At 36.6% G+C, this 18,076-nt stretch overlaps 1 protein-coding gene across 1 annotated transcript; it reads left to right on the top strand.

Annotated features, from left to right (window-relative positions):
- Window positions 1-2,563: 2,563 nt before the first annotated feature.
- LOC145224187 (uncharacterized) lies at window positions 2,564-16,184 on the top strand. The gene is made up of 18 exons (XM_080090631.1): window positions 2,564-2,769; window positions 3,338-3,411; window positions 3,874-4,074; window positions 4,499-4,575; window positions 5,020-5,152; window positions 6,187-6,345; window positions 6,463-6,530; window positions 7,198-7,309; window positions 7,673-7,722; window positions 8,313-8,478; window positions 9,325-9,826; window positions 9,893-9,944; window positions 10,540-10,702; window positions 11,336-12,529; window positions 13,525-13,624; window positions 13,942-14,037; window positions 14,968-15,043; window positions 15,969-16,184. Exons 1-18 carry the CDS (start codon window positions 2,687-2,689, stop codon window positions 16,065-16,067), a joined length of 3,405 nt encoding a protein of 1,134 aa, XP_079946757.1. The 5' UTR covers window positions 2,564-2,686; the 3' UTR covers window positions 16,068-16,184.
- The last annotated feature ends 1,892 nt before the right edge of the window (window positions 16,185-18,076 follow it).

Raw genomic sequence — 18,076 nt, 5'->3', positions numbered from 1 at the left:
CTTGTGGCTTCTTGAAATGACGACCTTTTTCTCCTAAACTACCAAAAAGACTTCCAGAAAAATCCGCAGGTTGTCGTAGAAACAAACAGAAGTTTAACTTATAAATTCAGCTACTTTTTGTGTCAGTGTACTGTGACAGGATAACCGATTTGTTCATATGAATGCCAAAAGGAAAAGCAAGCTCAGAACCTTTCTCTTTGCCTAAAGTGAGATTTTATTCCAGTGATTAAAAAATAGCGAAATTTTAGGAAGCCGGTCGCAATTTACATTTGTTTGCTAAAATGGGTATGAAATAGTCCAGGGGTGCGAGAACTGTTCCTAGGGGGTGCGGGGATGCAAAATCATTAAGGTTGGTTAGGTCTTCTATATAAATACAAAAACCCAGGGGGGTGCGAAAATTGGTCGGTGATTTGATAGGCAAGGAAAAAAAGGTTAAGAACCACTGGTCTAAAGTGAAAAAAGTATTTATACAGAACAAAGGTGAAAAAGTTACCGCACTGCACCAGGACCAATAACACTCCAAGATTATCAATACTCGCAAATATCACAACAGCACATATCTAACAAAAGCATTTACATGTACGTACCATCACGGCTATGATGACTTCAGTATTCTGACGACACTTTATCACGTCTTATAGATAAATACATCGACGTCGCATTAAATAATCCTTTTTTTAACAAAAATGTCGTTCAACTGGTGTTAATGTTAAACAAAAATACTAGTTGTTTCTATCCATAACTTGTATTTTCGCTGACGTTTCGTCCACCAGAACGGTAGGACTTCTTCAGAGCAATGAATGACGAATGCAAGCAACAAGTGAAAGGCGCAAGAACAGCGTGATACCATGAAAAATAATTATATTATAACAAAGGCCATCCGAAAAGAGTAGCGTCCGTTGCAAAGCGATGAAGCGGCACTAATGTCCGAAATTTGATGGATTGGTCGGGCGTCTTTTGTTAAATATGCAACCTGGTGGACGAAAACGCCTGTACAGCATTTTCTAATCCTTTTTTGGTAGAGCTACTAACACTGGAATTAGGCTGGCGCCCGGTCTGAGAATTTCTGGGAGGTGGCGCAACGGAGCATAGGCGTTTATGGTGCTGTTACAGCAATTTGGGTTTATGGTAAGAATGATTGCTGAGGCTGTACCATAAACGCCTATGCTCTGTTGCGCCACCTACCAAACCGGGCGTCAGCTTAGTTCCAGTGTTAGTAGTCCTCCCCCATTTTTTAAATCGGTTCGTTTTGCAATGGTAAAAAAACATAACGTGATTGCTACGGCTACGGGTGAAGTTTTTTAAGTTAAAAGACGATTAGTATTTGTTTTGGCATCACACAGGTTGAACGATAACTTTGTATAATACGTAACCTGGACTGGAGCCTATTTAAATGGAGCGTTTAAGCGTATTTAACACGCTTAATCGATACGCGTTTCTTTCGTTTCCGACAGGAACTTTTTGTGAACAGTTCGTCAAATAATGCTGATTTGGCACAATTCAACGAGGATAGGCTACTTTTAGTTGTTACTAATCCGACGAGGTTGCAAGTTTGGTTAAGTCTTAGTCCGAGTGTTGTAAAATTACATAAAATGATCTTTTTTAGTTGAAGAACTTTTGATGTAGGCCTAACTAACAATTTAGTCTAGCAGCGGGATACAAGAAGTTATATGTAAGCAGAACAGACCCCTAGGAAACAAAAGTTGACCTCCTAACTTATGATAGCACGTTGTTATTCGCAATAAAGGCAAGTCTTTTTGCATGAAACCTTGCTTCCAACGACGCGAGATAACGCAGTTAATTAGTTTAATTATTGTCAACTTTCGATTCCCTATTCCTGCGTTGTTAACTTTTGCATACCGCTGCGTTTTGTCGCACTGTACATTTGCACCCAACGATTTCGCTTTAATGGTGTTCGTAATGCCCTTTGTGCTGGTGTGCGAAACGTGGGCTAAGCTGAGTTGAGTTGAGTTTATTTCGCTTGGTGAAAGAACACATAGCGACACAATTGCAATAAAAACAATCACCAAGCCGGAAATAGCTGCGCAACGTTAAGACGTTATGGGGAGCAAAAAAGTGAAGGGCACAATTGGTGGATCATATTTAAACGCGCTGCAGCACACCGTATTATAAAGCAAGCTAACAAGTCTTTGAATGGAAACGAGTGTTTGCCGTTGGTGTATCAAGTTTGCTAAATATTTGTCGTTTATACTAAGGTCATGGCAATATTAAGTCATGTCAGAAAAAAGTGTTTGGAGCAAAGAAAATACAACTCTTCTTCTACAGCTTATTGAGAAGCAGGAAGTTTTGTCTGTTTAGTACAGGCCAGTGCGTTTTTGCTTCACGTACAGTAAAAATAAACTTTTTGCTAAAACATCAAGTTTTAATTATCAAACAATAGCAATTATTTGTATATATTTAAAAAAATAGGAAACCACACTAAATAATATAAAGATAAACGACGAATGATTTTCTTTATATTTTCCCATCTTTACAAAAATGCATTATTTTATGAAATCAGTGAAGCGCATCGGCGTTTGTTTTGAAAATTTTGAAGTTTTTAATTTGTTGTTGTGCCGATTTTTACAATTGTTTTAGTTTTCAAAAAAAGCAATTAATGTAAGCAAATATTTTACTTTAAAGTTTACGAATCTTGCTCTGGTAAAACAAAATAATTGTCTCAATAATGTCGTCAGCGGGCGTTGCAGGGAAATTTCGTTCAAGCTTCTCTTCGAGACAATCACTTTCAAATTCTTCTGCCATTCCTAGGTAAGTTAAAGTGTCAGAGATACTTTAAAAAAGGTTCTAGAAGTAAATTTGAGTTGCTATTGTGTATCATTTAATCCCATTAAAGTCTTTCTTGAATTTTAACGGAAACCTAAATTAAATTTTAATCACAGTTGAGCAAAAACGGGTGACACTCAAACGCCAAAGGTAAGTGCTATTAAGCGTTGGTTGAGGTTTCATACTAGTAAAGTATTACGAAAAGGGGAAACATTCCACGACTGAGGAAAACACTACGAGCAAGTACTTTTGCTGAATAAATTTTAGGCAGGGACATGTACGTTTATTCATTTACTATTATAAAACCTCACCCCAACCTCAGTAGCACTAACTTATGCAATTTGCCCTCAGATTCAGTGGTTTCTGTGGCATCTCCCGCGATTAAATATTTCAGTGTCACCCAGCAAAAATAGATTGAAAACTGGGGCATATTTTTTGTTATTCCCAGCCACATCACAGGTTTTTACTAGGAAAATAACCTAATACTATGAATAGCAACAATTCTACTCAGTAACCAAGTCCTTAAAGCCCTCATTGTTATTTGTGGTCGTAGGTTACGCTCAAGTCAAGGAATTCGGAAAAAGAAAACAAATCAAGTTGGAGAGAATAAATCTACCATGCCGAAAAGTCAGTTTGGTGTTATGATGTGTATTCTTTTATTAAGCAGATCTTTTGTTGTTATTTAGACTACATTGTGTTTCAAAGCAAGAATCAAGTTTAAATTTCCATAACACCCACAACTAAACTAGTTTTTCAACTTTTTTGTGGTCCCTGAATGAGTTTGCTGTAGTAAAAAGTTATAAAATCTGTAATGTTAAATCATTCATTGTTATGTCACAACATGTAATTGCAAATATTTGTATTTTACAGGCAGACATTTTTTTATTTTCATTTACATCAATCAAAACATTAAAAAAAATATAGACAAATCAAGTTAATTATGACGGGAAAGTGCTTTGATAAATTGCAGTAGCAGTAATTATATCTGTCAAGATCATGGAACATTAACTGTCCAGTTTTTTTACTCCTATTAACAAACATTGAGTAGTATGACTGTTGAAAAATGTATTTCACTTTTGTTTTCTCTAGCCTGTGTATCGAGCAAACCTAATAAAGCTGTGAAAAAGAAATCCGTCACAGAAATTAAGCCACATGAACCAAGTCATGGAAAAACTTTACAGTCTAGAGGAGAGCGCAAGGTTTTATCAAATTTAAGCAATTCACCTGCACTACCTAAGGAACAGAAAGTAAAAAAAGAAACAAAGAACACAATGTTTGTTGATCAAACAGGTAATGAAAAATTAAAGGAGAAATAATCTTATTTGGTTGTCATTCGAATAACTTGTCTCTGTTTAGTAAATTAAATATTAAAGTCTGTGCAAACTCAAAATTATCTACAATTTTAAAATATATATATGCTGGTGGGGCTTCAACCAGAAAGCATTTTGTTGTTGCACTCAATTTTGTAAATTGGTTTGCTACAATTTTTATGCATATTAAGTAGTTGTCTTCTTGTGGTTAATATTCTGACCCATACAGTGGCTATGCTTTACTTCTCAAACGTTTTAGCAGACTCTTATATCATCAACATTAATGTATCAGGAACGCACTAAACATAAAAAGGTTTTGTACCCATGTGTGGCAGAATGCATCGATGGGAAAAATTGAGTGTGTACAAAGTAATAGCATTTATATTACAATTTTTCCTGTGCAGAATTTGAGTTCAAAGCTGACCCCAACTCTCTTGCAAACATTCTTAACAACGAACCATTGCAAGTGGAAAATTTGCAGGTATGGTTTATTATGGGGAACTATTGCCCAAATACTTTCGATAAAAATAAACAAACAATTTCCAATACATTGGCTGGGAGCTTTATTTAATGTTAAGACTTGGGTCTGGGAAAATCAAATTTCTTCAGAACAACTGTATTGCTTGTGTTTAAGTTAACAGCATGGCTTGTTTTTGAATGGCAAATTGACAATAGTTGTGCCCCATTGCATATACTTATATTATTTAGTTTGTCATCAGGATTATATCAAATTACTTCAAAATCTCATACAACTAGAATATTATATGTCTTGAAGCATAACACCTTGTTTCTATTTACTAGTTTACCTTCTTTACAGCGTCATTTTCTCACAGTTTAAGTTTTGTTATAAGTTCCATACTTGGTCGAGTTAAATCTTTTTGTGAATGAGATAAATTATGCAGTAATAGTGTTTGATATTTTGCAGAGGCAAAGTGACATGTTGTTTTTTGCGGATGGTCGTCCCTCCTTATGTCGCAGAGTCCCTATTGTTCGCAACAGTTTTGCAAACGGGCGAGCATCCATGCAGGGGCCAGGAAGAATTTTATCTCACAAAAAAGGTGATTAAATTAAATATATCACTGCTGTATATAAGCTATTGCTGCCAGGCATAGTATCAAGTCTATAGAGCTCTTCTGGCAAATGCATGTTTATTCCGACGTTTCGACGTCCTATACAGGTCGTCTTCATCAGGGTAAATAACACTGAATGCGACTAGAACAGTGCACGATAAACAAAGGAAAAAAGAATGAAACGTGATGCTTTCAGCGTGCTACAGGCACCTGCTCAAAGATTAGAGGCCCAATCATTCGTTATCGCGCGGTGTTTTCGTTGCGTTGTGATGTGCTTGCGTTTCATTCTTTTTTCCTTTGTTTATCGTGCACTGTTCTAGTCGCATTCAGTGTTATTTACCATGATGAAGGCGACCTGTGCAGGACGTCGAAACGTCGGAATAAAAATACATTTGCCAGAAGAGCTCTATAGACTTGATATTACTGCCATAACCTGACAATCTAACTTGATGAATGTGGTGACTGCACTGCTTTTAGATAGAGCAGTGCTTCTCAACTTGTATGCTATGGATAATTTCGATTGTAGCCGCATAGGATCTGTTCAAAAATATATAATAATTGGACTTGTTTGGCGGTACATTTGAAATCAAGGCGTCTCTACGGGCCGCACAACCTTTAATCAAAGGGCTGCAGGTTGCACACCCCTGGTGTAGACCAATTGTGTTATCAATACTGTTTTATTGTTCCGTAATGGTATCAAATCTATACACAACTTTAAAGTGCTACAGTCACAGACACAACCTTAACTTAGGGGGTTACAAACTTTTTTAGGGATAGAGGGACATGATTTTACATGAGGAAAACACCCCAGGCCACTGTTTTTTGGAAGTTTTTATCCGAAGAATTAGAAATATATGGGATTTTGTTGCACCAGCACCATGTATACTTCCATTTTGCTGGTAAATAAAGCCCCATGGAAAACTTTTGTGTGCAGTCGCAAGTTGCCACAACCCAAATTTGGCTCTCAAACCACACTTCAAACACCCCTGACCTAACTCATAGCCATTTTTATTATTATTTAGCACCGAGACCTGCTGCTTCGAAGGCGCAGCAAACTTTTCTTCACCAATCTGCTGCCACATCTCGTCATTCGCTCTACTCTGTTGTGAAAGGGAGAAACTCACACGCTCCAACAGATACAAGAAGCAGGATTCAGATCGGTCGACAATCTCTGCAGCAAGGTGATTGAAAATACAGTAAACATTGTCAATCTGGATCCGTTTGTGGCCTAAATTTGCCTGGATTACCTGATGTTGATTAGTTAGTCTTTACCACATTGCCTTTTTTGTTTTTTAAAGGGCGCAAAACTGGAAAGCAAAGCAAGATTGTGAATACTTTGCAACCTCTCCCATTTAAGTCACCCACTGTGAGTAAATTAATTATAACTTTGTGAATTTAGTTATTTAATTATTAGGCCAAGAGGTTTCCTAAATGACATAAGTCATATATATGTCTTTACATTGGCTTAACTCAAAGTCTTCCAATGTATGTTAAAGTTGGGTAATGAAATTTGTGACAGTACTTTTGATACATTTTTCATTTTCCACACCCTTAAACTGCTTTGAACTTTAACCTTATAGCGTTGGTTGTGATATATTGAGGTGTAAATCACAGGAAATTCACGAAATACTAATTGAAAAATTGTGTTTTGTAAAAAAATTAAAGACCCCTAACATACAGTTTAATACAGGGGTGGGCAACCTTTGTCACTGTGGGGCCAAATACTATTGCAATGATTAGATCACGGGCCGCACCTTTATATAAAACAATTTGATTTTACTTCGTTGCATACCAAAAATGCCTTGCTACAAGTAAAATTCGCATTTAATTCTAGCAGCATATTGTCAGGTCGTAGAAAAATAGCACCTGGCGCATTTAACTGCTCAAAAAATATAATAATTTTGACTCGCCAGTACTTTGAAATCCAAGTGTCTCTGCGGGCCGCACAACTTTAATCAAAGGGCAGCATGTGGCCCACGGGCCGCAGGTTGCCCACCCCTGGTTTAATACTTACAATATTATATTATAATTAGGCACAGAGAATCCTCTCGAGGAAAAATGAAGTCCGTATTTCAGCTTCACCAGCTTTAAGGATTCCATGCCCTGTAACCAGCACTCCACCTCCCCAGCGAGTTCTAAGCACAAGTAAGTATGAGTTGATTCATTTGCAAGTTCGGATTGGTGATGCACTGTTTACGAAACATTAACCATGGTGTTTATATTTTTACCGATCTTGCCAAGGTTTTATGTTTTTTTTAATGATGTGTTGCATGAAACAACAACTTTTGTTAATATTTTAACATCGTTTGACATATTTAAGCATTTTTTTCATTATATGTTTAGGTTTTAATATCATTATATGTTTAGGTTCTTTTTATAAAATTTCCGCCATTTTTGACTCATTTTGTCAAGATTTTTTATTGTATTACAATCTACTAGTTATCAAAAAATTGCCAAAAACCACCTGTTTTGCAATATTTTTAACACTGTTTTTTTTGTCCTTCACAGAACGCAAACCATTGATACGATGGGCAGATGAAAATGATAAGATCGTTCAGGTAAACCTAATTACTGCCACAACAACTTTATATCCAAACCACTTTTTTAATTCACTAGCTATGCAGTTGCCACAGGGTTCCCGCGGGTATGGAAAACCTGGAAAAGTTATGGAATTTAAATTTGTATTTTTAAGGCCTGGAAAAGTTTTGAAAAAGGCCAACTTTTGCAACAGTCCTTGAAAAAGTATGAAATTTGGCACCTGCTTTACCCTGAAAATGCCAGATAGGGATAGGAATTTCAAATTACATAACGTATGTATGCAAGTATGGTATTATGGTTGCATCTACCCAAGCCTCTTTACTAGTTTTACTATGGGAATTGGTCGATTTTTTTCGAGTAAAGTTATGGAAATTTGGATTTTTATCTTGAAAAGTTTTGGAAAAGTCATGAAATTTATAAACGAAAATTGTGCGGGATCCCTGTTGCCATAAATAAGAGCAAAAAGTCTGGATAATTTCTGTGATTTGCTAGTTAACAAAACTCATTTGGTTTCTCTTTATCCTTATGTGTTAGAATTCAAATTAAAGTTTGTAACTTAAAATAAAAAGTTTTTAAATGGAGCCCATAATTGTAAATATTTATTTGACAGGACAAGCTAGCAGTTCATCTTTTTGAAGATTCACCTTCGAGCCCAAAAGTCGTGAGCAAAAAAGAATTACCAAAAACTCCAGTTTCGATTCTAAAATCCAGAAAACATACAAAGAGGAACTCTCTTACACCTCCAGTGGTGAAAAAGGAAAAGAAACCAGATCTTGGTGAGGTTTTATAAAAAATTACATGGTTTTGTTGTTTAAGTTTTTGTTTGCATGGTATGTAATATGCTGGCTGCAAAGACATTCTTGTTTTAGTTTTGGATCTGGTTTTGCTCATGCAATGTTTGTTAAAGAAATTACATTAGTGTTTTTAAACTTTTTTCCCATGCCCTACTTTATTACGTGAAAAATGTTAATCCATTGTGTGCCATATTTGTTGAACAATTTTCAAGACAACACCTTTTCAACTAAACCCCCAAAACTTGAATAACATAATTGAAACAAGCTTTTAAAGAACATGATATTATCTAGTGATGGGACTATACCAGGTTTTGAGGTGAATACCGGTACCGAGTATCACATGTATCTACCTTCGATACCACATGTATATACCCTTAAGAATAGTGTTGTACTTAGTTGTATATCACTAGCTAATTTATCTACCATGGCCGGGGTACAGGCGTGCACACACACATGCAGAAAAATTTAATCTCCACATGAAAGCGCATAAAAAAAGTAACCTGGTGGAACTTTTTTCCGATTTTGGTCTGTCTGAAGCAAATATTGGCATAAAGTTGCCTGTATTCTTATGGTGCAAATCAGCCTTCGGTACTCGCACGTTAGTATCGAAAACTGAGACAAAATATTTCGATACCGAGTACCCGTTCCATCACTAATATTATCTGTGAACGAAGTGAAATGAACACATCAAACTTTTTACCATAAACAGAAAAATCAAATTCCTTTGAAGAAAAAACATCCCATGTTGGGATGCACTCAGTCAAAGCTTTATAATAGTTTATTTGTAAAAAATGTGTATTTTAAACCTTTTTATTTTTTATCAAACAGAGGATGATTGCACCATAGAGATCATAAGCCCACATTTGCTGAATGAAATTAGTCCCGTGAAGAAAGAAATAAATGCTTCCCCTGAACTTCCAACTGCGACAATCAAAGCTGAAAAAACTTCACCCCAACATGTGACTCAGCAAAAACAAGGGAAAGACCAACATTCAAAAACAACGAGTCAGCAAAACCACAACAAGCTCAAAACTGTTTCTCCATCTGGAGCTGTGACTAAGCAAAAACTTACTGACAAAATTCCGCAAAAAGACCAACCAGCGACTCAGCAAAAAGTTGTGGACATTGACAAGGTTTTGAATTTGATGACAAAGCAAATATCCACCGTCAAGCGAAGAAGCGTTCAAGCGGAGGTACTGAATATCTACCAGCAGATGGCGCTACAACTTAAAGGAGTGGAAACAATTGCTGAGGAGTTGGAAAGTGATGCAGATGGGAAAGTCCCTGATATCATGGTTTCCACGACGACAGACAGTGAACCTCCCAAAAAGTATTTGCGTTCAGTTTTGTGATTTTATTGAAGCATGTTTATATACAACTATTTTATTTTTCACAGCATACCAACTTCACAAGATATTGATAAAACGCAAACTCCTCAACATGATCCGGTAAGAAGGCTGGCCTAAGCCTTTAGCTTTCACCATTACTAGTTACAGTGTTGTTTTTTTAACCTACATTTTTGAAAAAAATCCACAATATTTACGCATACTGTTTTTATTTTTTACAAATCTTTCTGCTTATTCGCAGATATTGATGATGCTGTAAAAGCGAAATATATATATCTTTAAAACCAAAGGGTGAACGACTAAAGTTTTTCCTGAACTTAAATCCAAAATTCCACAAAATGTTAACATTTATCCTAAAGTTTGTTTCAAATTTTGTGATTTCTGGCTCCTTTCAAGTAAATGTTGGACAAGTTTTAAATCAAAGAACTGCAGTGAGATAGTTAATCATCATTGTCCAACATTTTTGTAGAAAACAATACAGATAAATATTGTTACTTCCACCTCAGTTGATCCATATTCTGTTTAACTATATATGTGGATGCACATGCCAATTCCATCTATTATTTTTTTTAAATCTAGTCGAGAGCATATTTGGGTGATAGCAATTAAAAACTTGGCAAATTGGACATAAGATTAGGTGTATTTATCTGTAACAAAGTAGAAAGAATTCTAAAACAGTTGAACATTATTTTTGCAGGTCAACAAGCTTCTAACTCCTGAAAATATGAACAAACTGCAGCAAAGTTTTGAAGAAACCAATAAAAGTCTTGACGAGCTCGCTCTGAAAACCGAGGAAATCCACCGTGAGATGCATCAGTTGCAACTTGACAAGGAGAAACTTCAAGCTCTGCGACTGCAAGGTGCGTTGGATGCTTCTATCAAAACCGTTTGTTTGGGAGGAGGGGGGGGGACTTCATCATAGAAAGTAATACAAGAAACCAGGGATGGACCGAACTGAGCCAGAACCTGAGTACTCAGTACCGAGCATCACAATTTTCGATGCTCTATCTCTATTAATCCATTTCATTACATAGGGATTGCAAATTCCAGCTCTGGCCATGTGATAAAAAATTGACCAGTTAATTACATAACTGGCATGTGACAAAATTTTGTACCTACCAATAGTTGGTACAAAGAATACTGATGAATATTTAAAACGAAACTTTGTCAAATGATGGTAGCTCTATGTTTGTGCACAATACATTAGGTTTATGTCTTTCATAATAGTTTAGGAATACTATATTTAATAATGTCCGTCTTTAACAAATTTGACGTTCAACTGGTGTAATGCTAAACAAAATATTAGCTGTACTTTAATAACTTGTAGTTTTTCTCGTACGATGGCAAAAAATCGTAACGATGGCAAAAATACAAATTCTTAAAAAAACAACTACTATTTTGTTTAGCATTACACCAATTAAACGACAAATTTGTTAAATATGCAACCTGGTGGACGAAACGCTTTTTCAGGTATAAGTTTTCTTGTTTTGCAGCAAAATTGAGAAAGGAAAATTTTCGGAACTTCTCCACCCCAATTACATCAAGTACTAATAATAAGCAACCGGAAGAAACACAGAAACGTGCAACCTTGGCTGATGACATTTTCAGTTTGGACAAAGTAGTTGGCGTTGACTTAAACAATGGTGCATTGGAATTCCGGAATAACGAACAATCACCAATTCTTACTGCGAGAATCGAGTTTAAATCGAACCCAAGTCCAGAGATTTTAAAACAGAAAATTTCAGATACGAACCACAAAACATCATCTTCACCAAACATAGCTCCACAAAACCCATTTCCTGATGATTTATGTGCAGTTTTAAGTAAGGAACTACAACTCAAAAACACTAAAACAAGTGATAAAGAGTTGGTACAGAGTGCACATACCAGTAACTCCAGTAGAACAGAAGTAAAGCAAGAAGACAAAAAGTCTTTACCTCAACCTTTGTTGGATAAAAGTGGTGCTAAACCTGCAAGCACCAATTGTTCAAACAGCACAACCAACCATTGTATACTTTCTGGTAGCAAACAAATCACACCATTAGATGGGGCAGGAGAGCTCCTTCAACCTGGAGATTCTTTACTTGGTCTGTGTTCAAAACAAACTTCACATCAACATCTGTTTGACAAAAGCTGTGCAAACAAGTCAAGCAAAGATTTTTTGAACATCACAACTAACCGTGATTTGCAGCGGGATGATAATGTCACCCTGTCACTAGGTGGAGCAACAGAGCACAAACCTGAAAATACTACAGCTGGTTTAAGTTCAAAGACTTGTAGTAAAATTGGGCTTAAAGATGATTCTTCTGTAAATAACATCTTCTCCAGACCTGGAGAACTAAACAAAATTATTTCCAGTTCTTCATTGAGCCCTCCATTATTTTCCACAACATTTAAACCAACTGCAAACTCAACCGGATCAACTGAATCATCTGTGAACAGCACAGAATCATCACGAGCATCACAAATCAAAAACACCAAAGGTTCATGTCAGGCAACCTTCTACGACAGTTACAAAGAGACAAAATCTTTTTTTCGACAAAATGAACCTACATCCTCACACCCACATTTATCTGATCCAAGGAGTGAAAATGTTGAGATTACGCAGGAAACGAAACCTTTCAAATCATTTCAAGACCCAGAGTTTGTGTTCAAGAAACCCTCCTACCCTGCTCAACAATGTCCAGGTGGGTTAAATTTCTACATGGCAATAAACTGAAAATATGTGCATGGTTTGCTGTCACCTACACCGGTAGTTCTTGTTGTTGTATCATTAAGCACAACTTTAATGATAAGTTTCCTCATCAACTTTTATTTGCTGGTGCGTCGCAAGTCCAGAAAACTTTTCCAGAGGCGTCGCAATAAAATAAGTTTGAGAACCACTGCAATACATCATTGGCAAGCTGAAAATTATGGCTGGGCAACCAGAAACCGCATAAAACTAAAATAATAATGAAACACATTAACTATCCTATTGTGTAGCACCACTGTTTGCATGGTTGAAAAACCTTTGTTTTCATGTCAAACGCGATGCTTACGACTTTAAGTGACGTCATAAACGATTCGATTATTGGTCTACACTGTGCAATTTAATTACACCTTTATAGTTTAAATCAGGCCTTGATAAAAAGTTTTTCTAGCCTATGCCTTGCCATCTGGGAATGCTTGGTTACTGGCTGATTTTGTGTGGGGTATTTAATTGGCCTGGCATACTAATATTTATTTTAAGTTACTTTACTTGTTGCAGCATGAGTTTTTTAAGTATAAGACAATGCACTTGGACAGCGATCACCAACAACCATTCTTTCTACTGGACACAAAAACATTTACACCTTTTTAAAATAAACAAAGTGTAATGCTCAAGTCAGCAGGTTTTAATTTTAGGCACTCATAAGATCTTTTTTGTATTGTGACTCCACAAGTACTTTATTTTGATACTTTTTAAATAACTTGCTCCTATAGCTTTTGACCCTAGGTTGCTGACCCTTAACCAAACCACAAAATAAAAAATAGAATTTTAATAAATCCGTAAACTATAGCTTTTTTTCTGTCATTCCCATGTTTAAATTTTATGGTATTTTATCCTTGTTTAATTTCAGCATCAATCTTTGAATGGTACTTATCCTTTTCTAAATATATATGCTGAACAATTTTACATCTCATCTGTTTATTTTTATTTTAGCGCCAGACACAACAAACACCATCAGTCGGCCAACACCACTTCAGCTTTATCAAATACAAACTCCTAAAGCGTTTCGGGATTTACGATCAAAATATATGAAGTAAGAAAACCTTTATCACAGTTTATATTTTTGTAATCACAATTAAAAAAGTTTATAAATTTAATTTTTGTTTTTTTAATGCCCCAGCTTTTTGTAGGCCTTAAACCAAGTGTGTTTTCGTAACAAATTCATCAATTTTTTTAGGTTATTAAATTTTTATTCTAAACAAAGACAGCTTTGTAAATTCCCTCTTTAATGTGTTTCAGAAATTAGTAATTTTTATTTTTTAATACGTCTAAAAAAATTTGTTTGCTTAAAACCAAGTTTGTTTCTGGAACAAATTCATCAATTTTTTCATGTATGTATTTAATTTTCAGTTGGAACAAAGATAGCCACAAAAACAAAATGAAAAATCAATTTGCTCAAGCTTTACTGGATGAGGAAGTTGCATTACTTACATGCAGAATTGTCAAGTAAATTTATTTGTGTAAATTTTTGTACATTTAACCTTATTTTAATAGCTGACACTTTTTTGTACTTTTTGCCTATGTTTAATAACAAGTTTTTGGTTTTGCAATAAATGTGGGAATAGACTAGCACTGTGCACAAGGTTCTGCGTAAAACCACAAAAAAAGTTAATGTGATGGTATCTAAATGTAGCAAGCAACTACAATCTACTGCTACAAGTTTTTATTCTTATTACATTTAACCAAAAAAATGCAATCATCTGGAGCCAAACTACGGCCGGATCCGGCCCGCGAGGTCATTTCGTCCGGCCCGCGACCACATTTTTTAGGTTGCCAAATTGCATTAATAACTTTGTAACATTAAAATTTAATCTTCTTCTTACAATTTTTTTTCTGTGGGAAAATTCAGAATTGATGTTACCGAGTTTCATAGGATTATAACGCCCAGGATTGATCCAAAGCCAGTTTGTTACGTCACAGACAAGACTACAAGTATTAATTGTGCGCAAATAAGTGCCTTCTTTTGTCACTTGTGGCGTAATATACAAGCATTGCTCGTAAGATGAGACTAATTATACAGTTTAACCAGATTTTAAATGGAATTGTTGAAAAGCCAATTTTGGCGCCCCTACAAAAATCGCCTCGTGGGCTAAGTTTGAAAAGACAACACTAGGGCATGTAAACTATGTGGCCCTCGCGATTCATTATTAAACTTATCCGGCCCGCAGTGTAAAAAGTTTGGTGACCCCTGATCTGGAGTGTTGTTTCTTACAAATAACCGCACAATTAGCTTAAAAATGTGCCTAAGTTATGATCATCTCCTACTTGAAACCATTTGTGTTGTCGAGCTAACGACAGTAATTTTAAACTAAAAAAAAAAAAAAATTGTTAGTTACGCATCAGCAAATGTTATCAACAATGATTTCTATATTACAGACCGCCATCTAGTGTTGTTTGTGCGAAGAAAACAGTAGATCCGGTCGCCACATCCCTGGATTGTGGGGATGACACGGTGAGTAATATAGGTCAGTCGTGAATCCATAAACATCTGCGAAAGCTTTGTTTGACTAAGATTAGCATCAGTTACTACAAAAGTGAGGAATCTACGAGTGCATTGTTTTACCGACATACGACTTAGTGGCTCTAAAACTATTTAAGCTTGCAACATACTAAGTGCTTGTAGCATGCTGAAAATCCCCCAAAACATGTTTTATTTGTTACATTTTGTTCATCTTCTGTTGGCGGACAACCCGTTATGCGTCCGGCGTTGAGCTGCCTGTTTTTGTTGCAAGTCTGTTAAGTTTTGATTTAGTTAGAAAGTTGGTGACCTTGGTTTAGTTTTACCAATCACTAGGGATGAGCCAGAGCAGCAATTGTCCTGTTTGGTTATGCGCATCACGTTAATCCTCGATGCCGGGCTGAGCACGTTCGGTGTATTGTTACGTCACAAACATTCCTAATTCCATGCTAGTTTTGTAGCTTTTCTAGGTTCCGTACGTCACCAGCGGTGTAGTTAGATGTACAGGTAGCATAAGCAAACCTTCCACGCTTAAAAAAACAGTCATTTTTGTTCTTGGATACCCTTTCGAACAGCAGTTTCGTATTATAGCAGGGCATGAATATGCAAGTTTAATATCTGGGTCATTTAAGCAGATGCTTCGTGTTCTGAATTGGCTCGGCCCATCCTTGTCAATCAAGTTCCACTAGGTCAGAACAATTTTGCTTAAGTAGTTTGTTTAGAGAAAAACAGGGGCCAGGTTGTTAAAAGAAAAACATTATTTTTCTACTTTAATATCACGTCTTAGGCCGCTTTTCGTAACCAACGAGATTAGAGCTAGGTGCGATTGTGAATAAACTCTACACTTGGTCATCTCCTATTGTTATGCAAATGGGCTAATACAGAATATGTGAAACTAAATAACCTTGTATTTTTTCAGCATTTTGTCCCCGTTGTGCAAACACCGACTTCCGGGAAGAAAAAATCCGAAATTATCGGGAACGGTTCCGCATTTTCCGCTTATTCCGCACATCCGTAAAATTTCGACCTTTTTCCGTTTTACATATTTTATCGGATTTTAGTGTGGAGAGTATATCACTTTTGCTTCTACCATTCCGCTGTCATTACTGCTGTTAATACATTACAACACTACTAATTGTGTTTTCGTGTTTCACAAATTGTGTAAAAAAGGGCTGGGCTGACGTTCCATAACAATAAGATCAACCTAAACAGTCAGTTCTTTTTGTTAATGTTAGTCTCTAATGTAATCGAACCCCATCACAGTCTCACTGTTAATTCAAATAACTGCGCCCTTTACGCCACCTATCGGTATTTATCAAGCCGTTTCTAATGTGAGTTCTTGTATTAGTGGCTCTACTCTTATTTTTGCTACAGGTTTGGTTTTATAATAAAACAACATTAAAACCGAAAAACTTAGTATTTATACACTGAAATAAATGTGCTGTTTACGCCATTTAACGGGATTTTGCAACCGGTGGTGATTTAAGTTCCGACGTTGGAAGCTGGAGCCTGGCTATGAGTATAAAAGAAATTTTCCAGAGAGAGAGTAACACCCGTCGAGTTATCACAATATTACAGTAATTCCCAACCCTGACTTGTAAACTGGCCTGAAATTGGAGCCCGAATGTTTTTCGAGAAGCCCGTTTCCGCCCGAATATTTGATTGACAGGCCTAAGCCCGAGGAAAAACCAAGACAACAAAATAAAATTGGTTTTGAACAGATCGTATTGTTTGACATTAGATCAGGTCCAGCAACTGGCTACTTTGGTATTTAAATTTATTCAAAAAAATACTGACACAGAGTGCAAAGTGAGGCCCCAATCGAACCTAAGAAACATAAACCCTAACCCTAAGAGGGACAACATTTTGACTCGATTTTCGGGGCTCAAAAATTGAAGAAAAATCCGGTTTTCGGTGGCTTTTCGCCGGAATATTCCAGTTTCAAACTGGTTTTGACCGGTTTCTGCCTCCTACTGAACCTCCAAACCGGTTTAAACCGGAATCGGAGAGACAAAATTTTGATCCGATTTTTGAAAAAAACCTAAGGCTATAGCCTTTCCGTTTTTTCGATTTTCGGGGCTCAAAAAATTGAAGAAAAATCCGGTTTTCGGTGGCTTTTCGCCGGAATATTCCAGTTCCAAACTGGTTTTGACCGGTTTCTGCCTCCTACCGAACCTCCAAACCGGTTTAAACCGGAATCAGAGAGACAAAATTTTGACCCGATTTTTGAAAAAAACCTAAGGCTATAGCCTTTCCGTTTTTTCGATTTTCGGGGCTCAAAAAATTAAAGAAAAATCCGGTTTTCGGTGGCTTTTCGCCGGAATAGTCCAGTTTCAAACTGGTTTTGACCGGTTTCTGCCTCCTACCGAACCTCCAAACCGGTTTAAACCGGAATCGGAGAGACAAAATTTTGACCCGATTTTTGAAAAACCCTAAGGCCTTTCCGTTTTTTCGATTTTCGGGGCTCAAAAAATTGAAGAAAAATCCGGTTTTCGGTGGCTTTTCCTTGGAATATTCCAGTTTCAAACTGGTTTTGACCGGTTTCTGCCTGCTACCGAACCTCCAAACCGGTTCAAACCGGAATCGGAGAGACAAAATTTTGACCCGATTTTTGAAAAACCCTAAGGCTATTTCGCCTTTTCGATTTTCGGGGCTCAAAAATTGAAGAAAAATCCGGTTTTCGGTAGCTTTTCGCCGGAATATTCCAGTTTCAAACTGGTTTTGACCGGTTTCTGCCTGCTACCGAACCTCCAAACCGGTTTTAACCGGAATCGGAGAGACAAAATTTTGACCCGATTTTTGAAAAACCCTAAGGCTATAGCCTTTCCGTTTTTTCGATTTTCGGGGCTCAAAAATTGAAGAAAAATCCGGTTTTCGGTAGCTTTTCGCCGGAATATTCCAGTTCCAAACTGGTTTTGACCGGTTTCTGCCTCCTACCGAACCTCCAAACCGGTTCAAACCGGAATCGGAGAGACAAAATTTTGACCCGATTTTTGAAAAACCCTAAGGCTATAGCCTTTCCGTTTT

The sequence above is a fragment of the Phallusia mammillata genome, chromosome 4 (genome assembly GCF_965637545.1).
Source record: "Phallusia mammillata chromosome 4, kaPhaMamm4.hap1.1, whole genome shotgun sequence".
In the NCBI taxonomy this organism is placed as follows: domain Eukaryota; kingdom Metazoa; phylum Chordata; class Ascidiacea; order Phlebobranchia; family Ascidiidae; genus Phallusia; species Phallusia mammillata.
The sequence above is the reverse complement of the archived record's forward strand: the minus strand, read 5'-3'. Positions and strand labels throughout refer to the sequence as shown.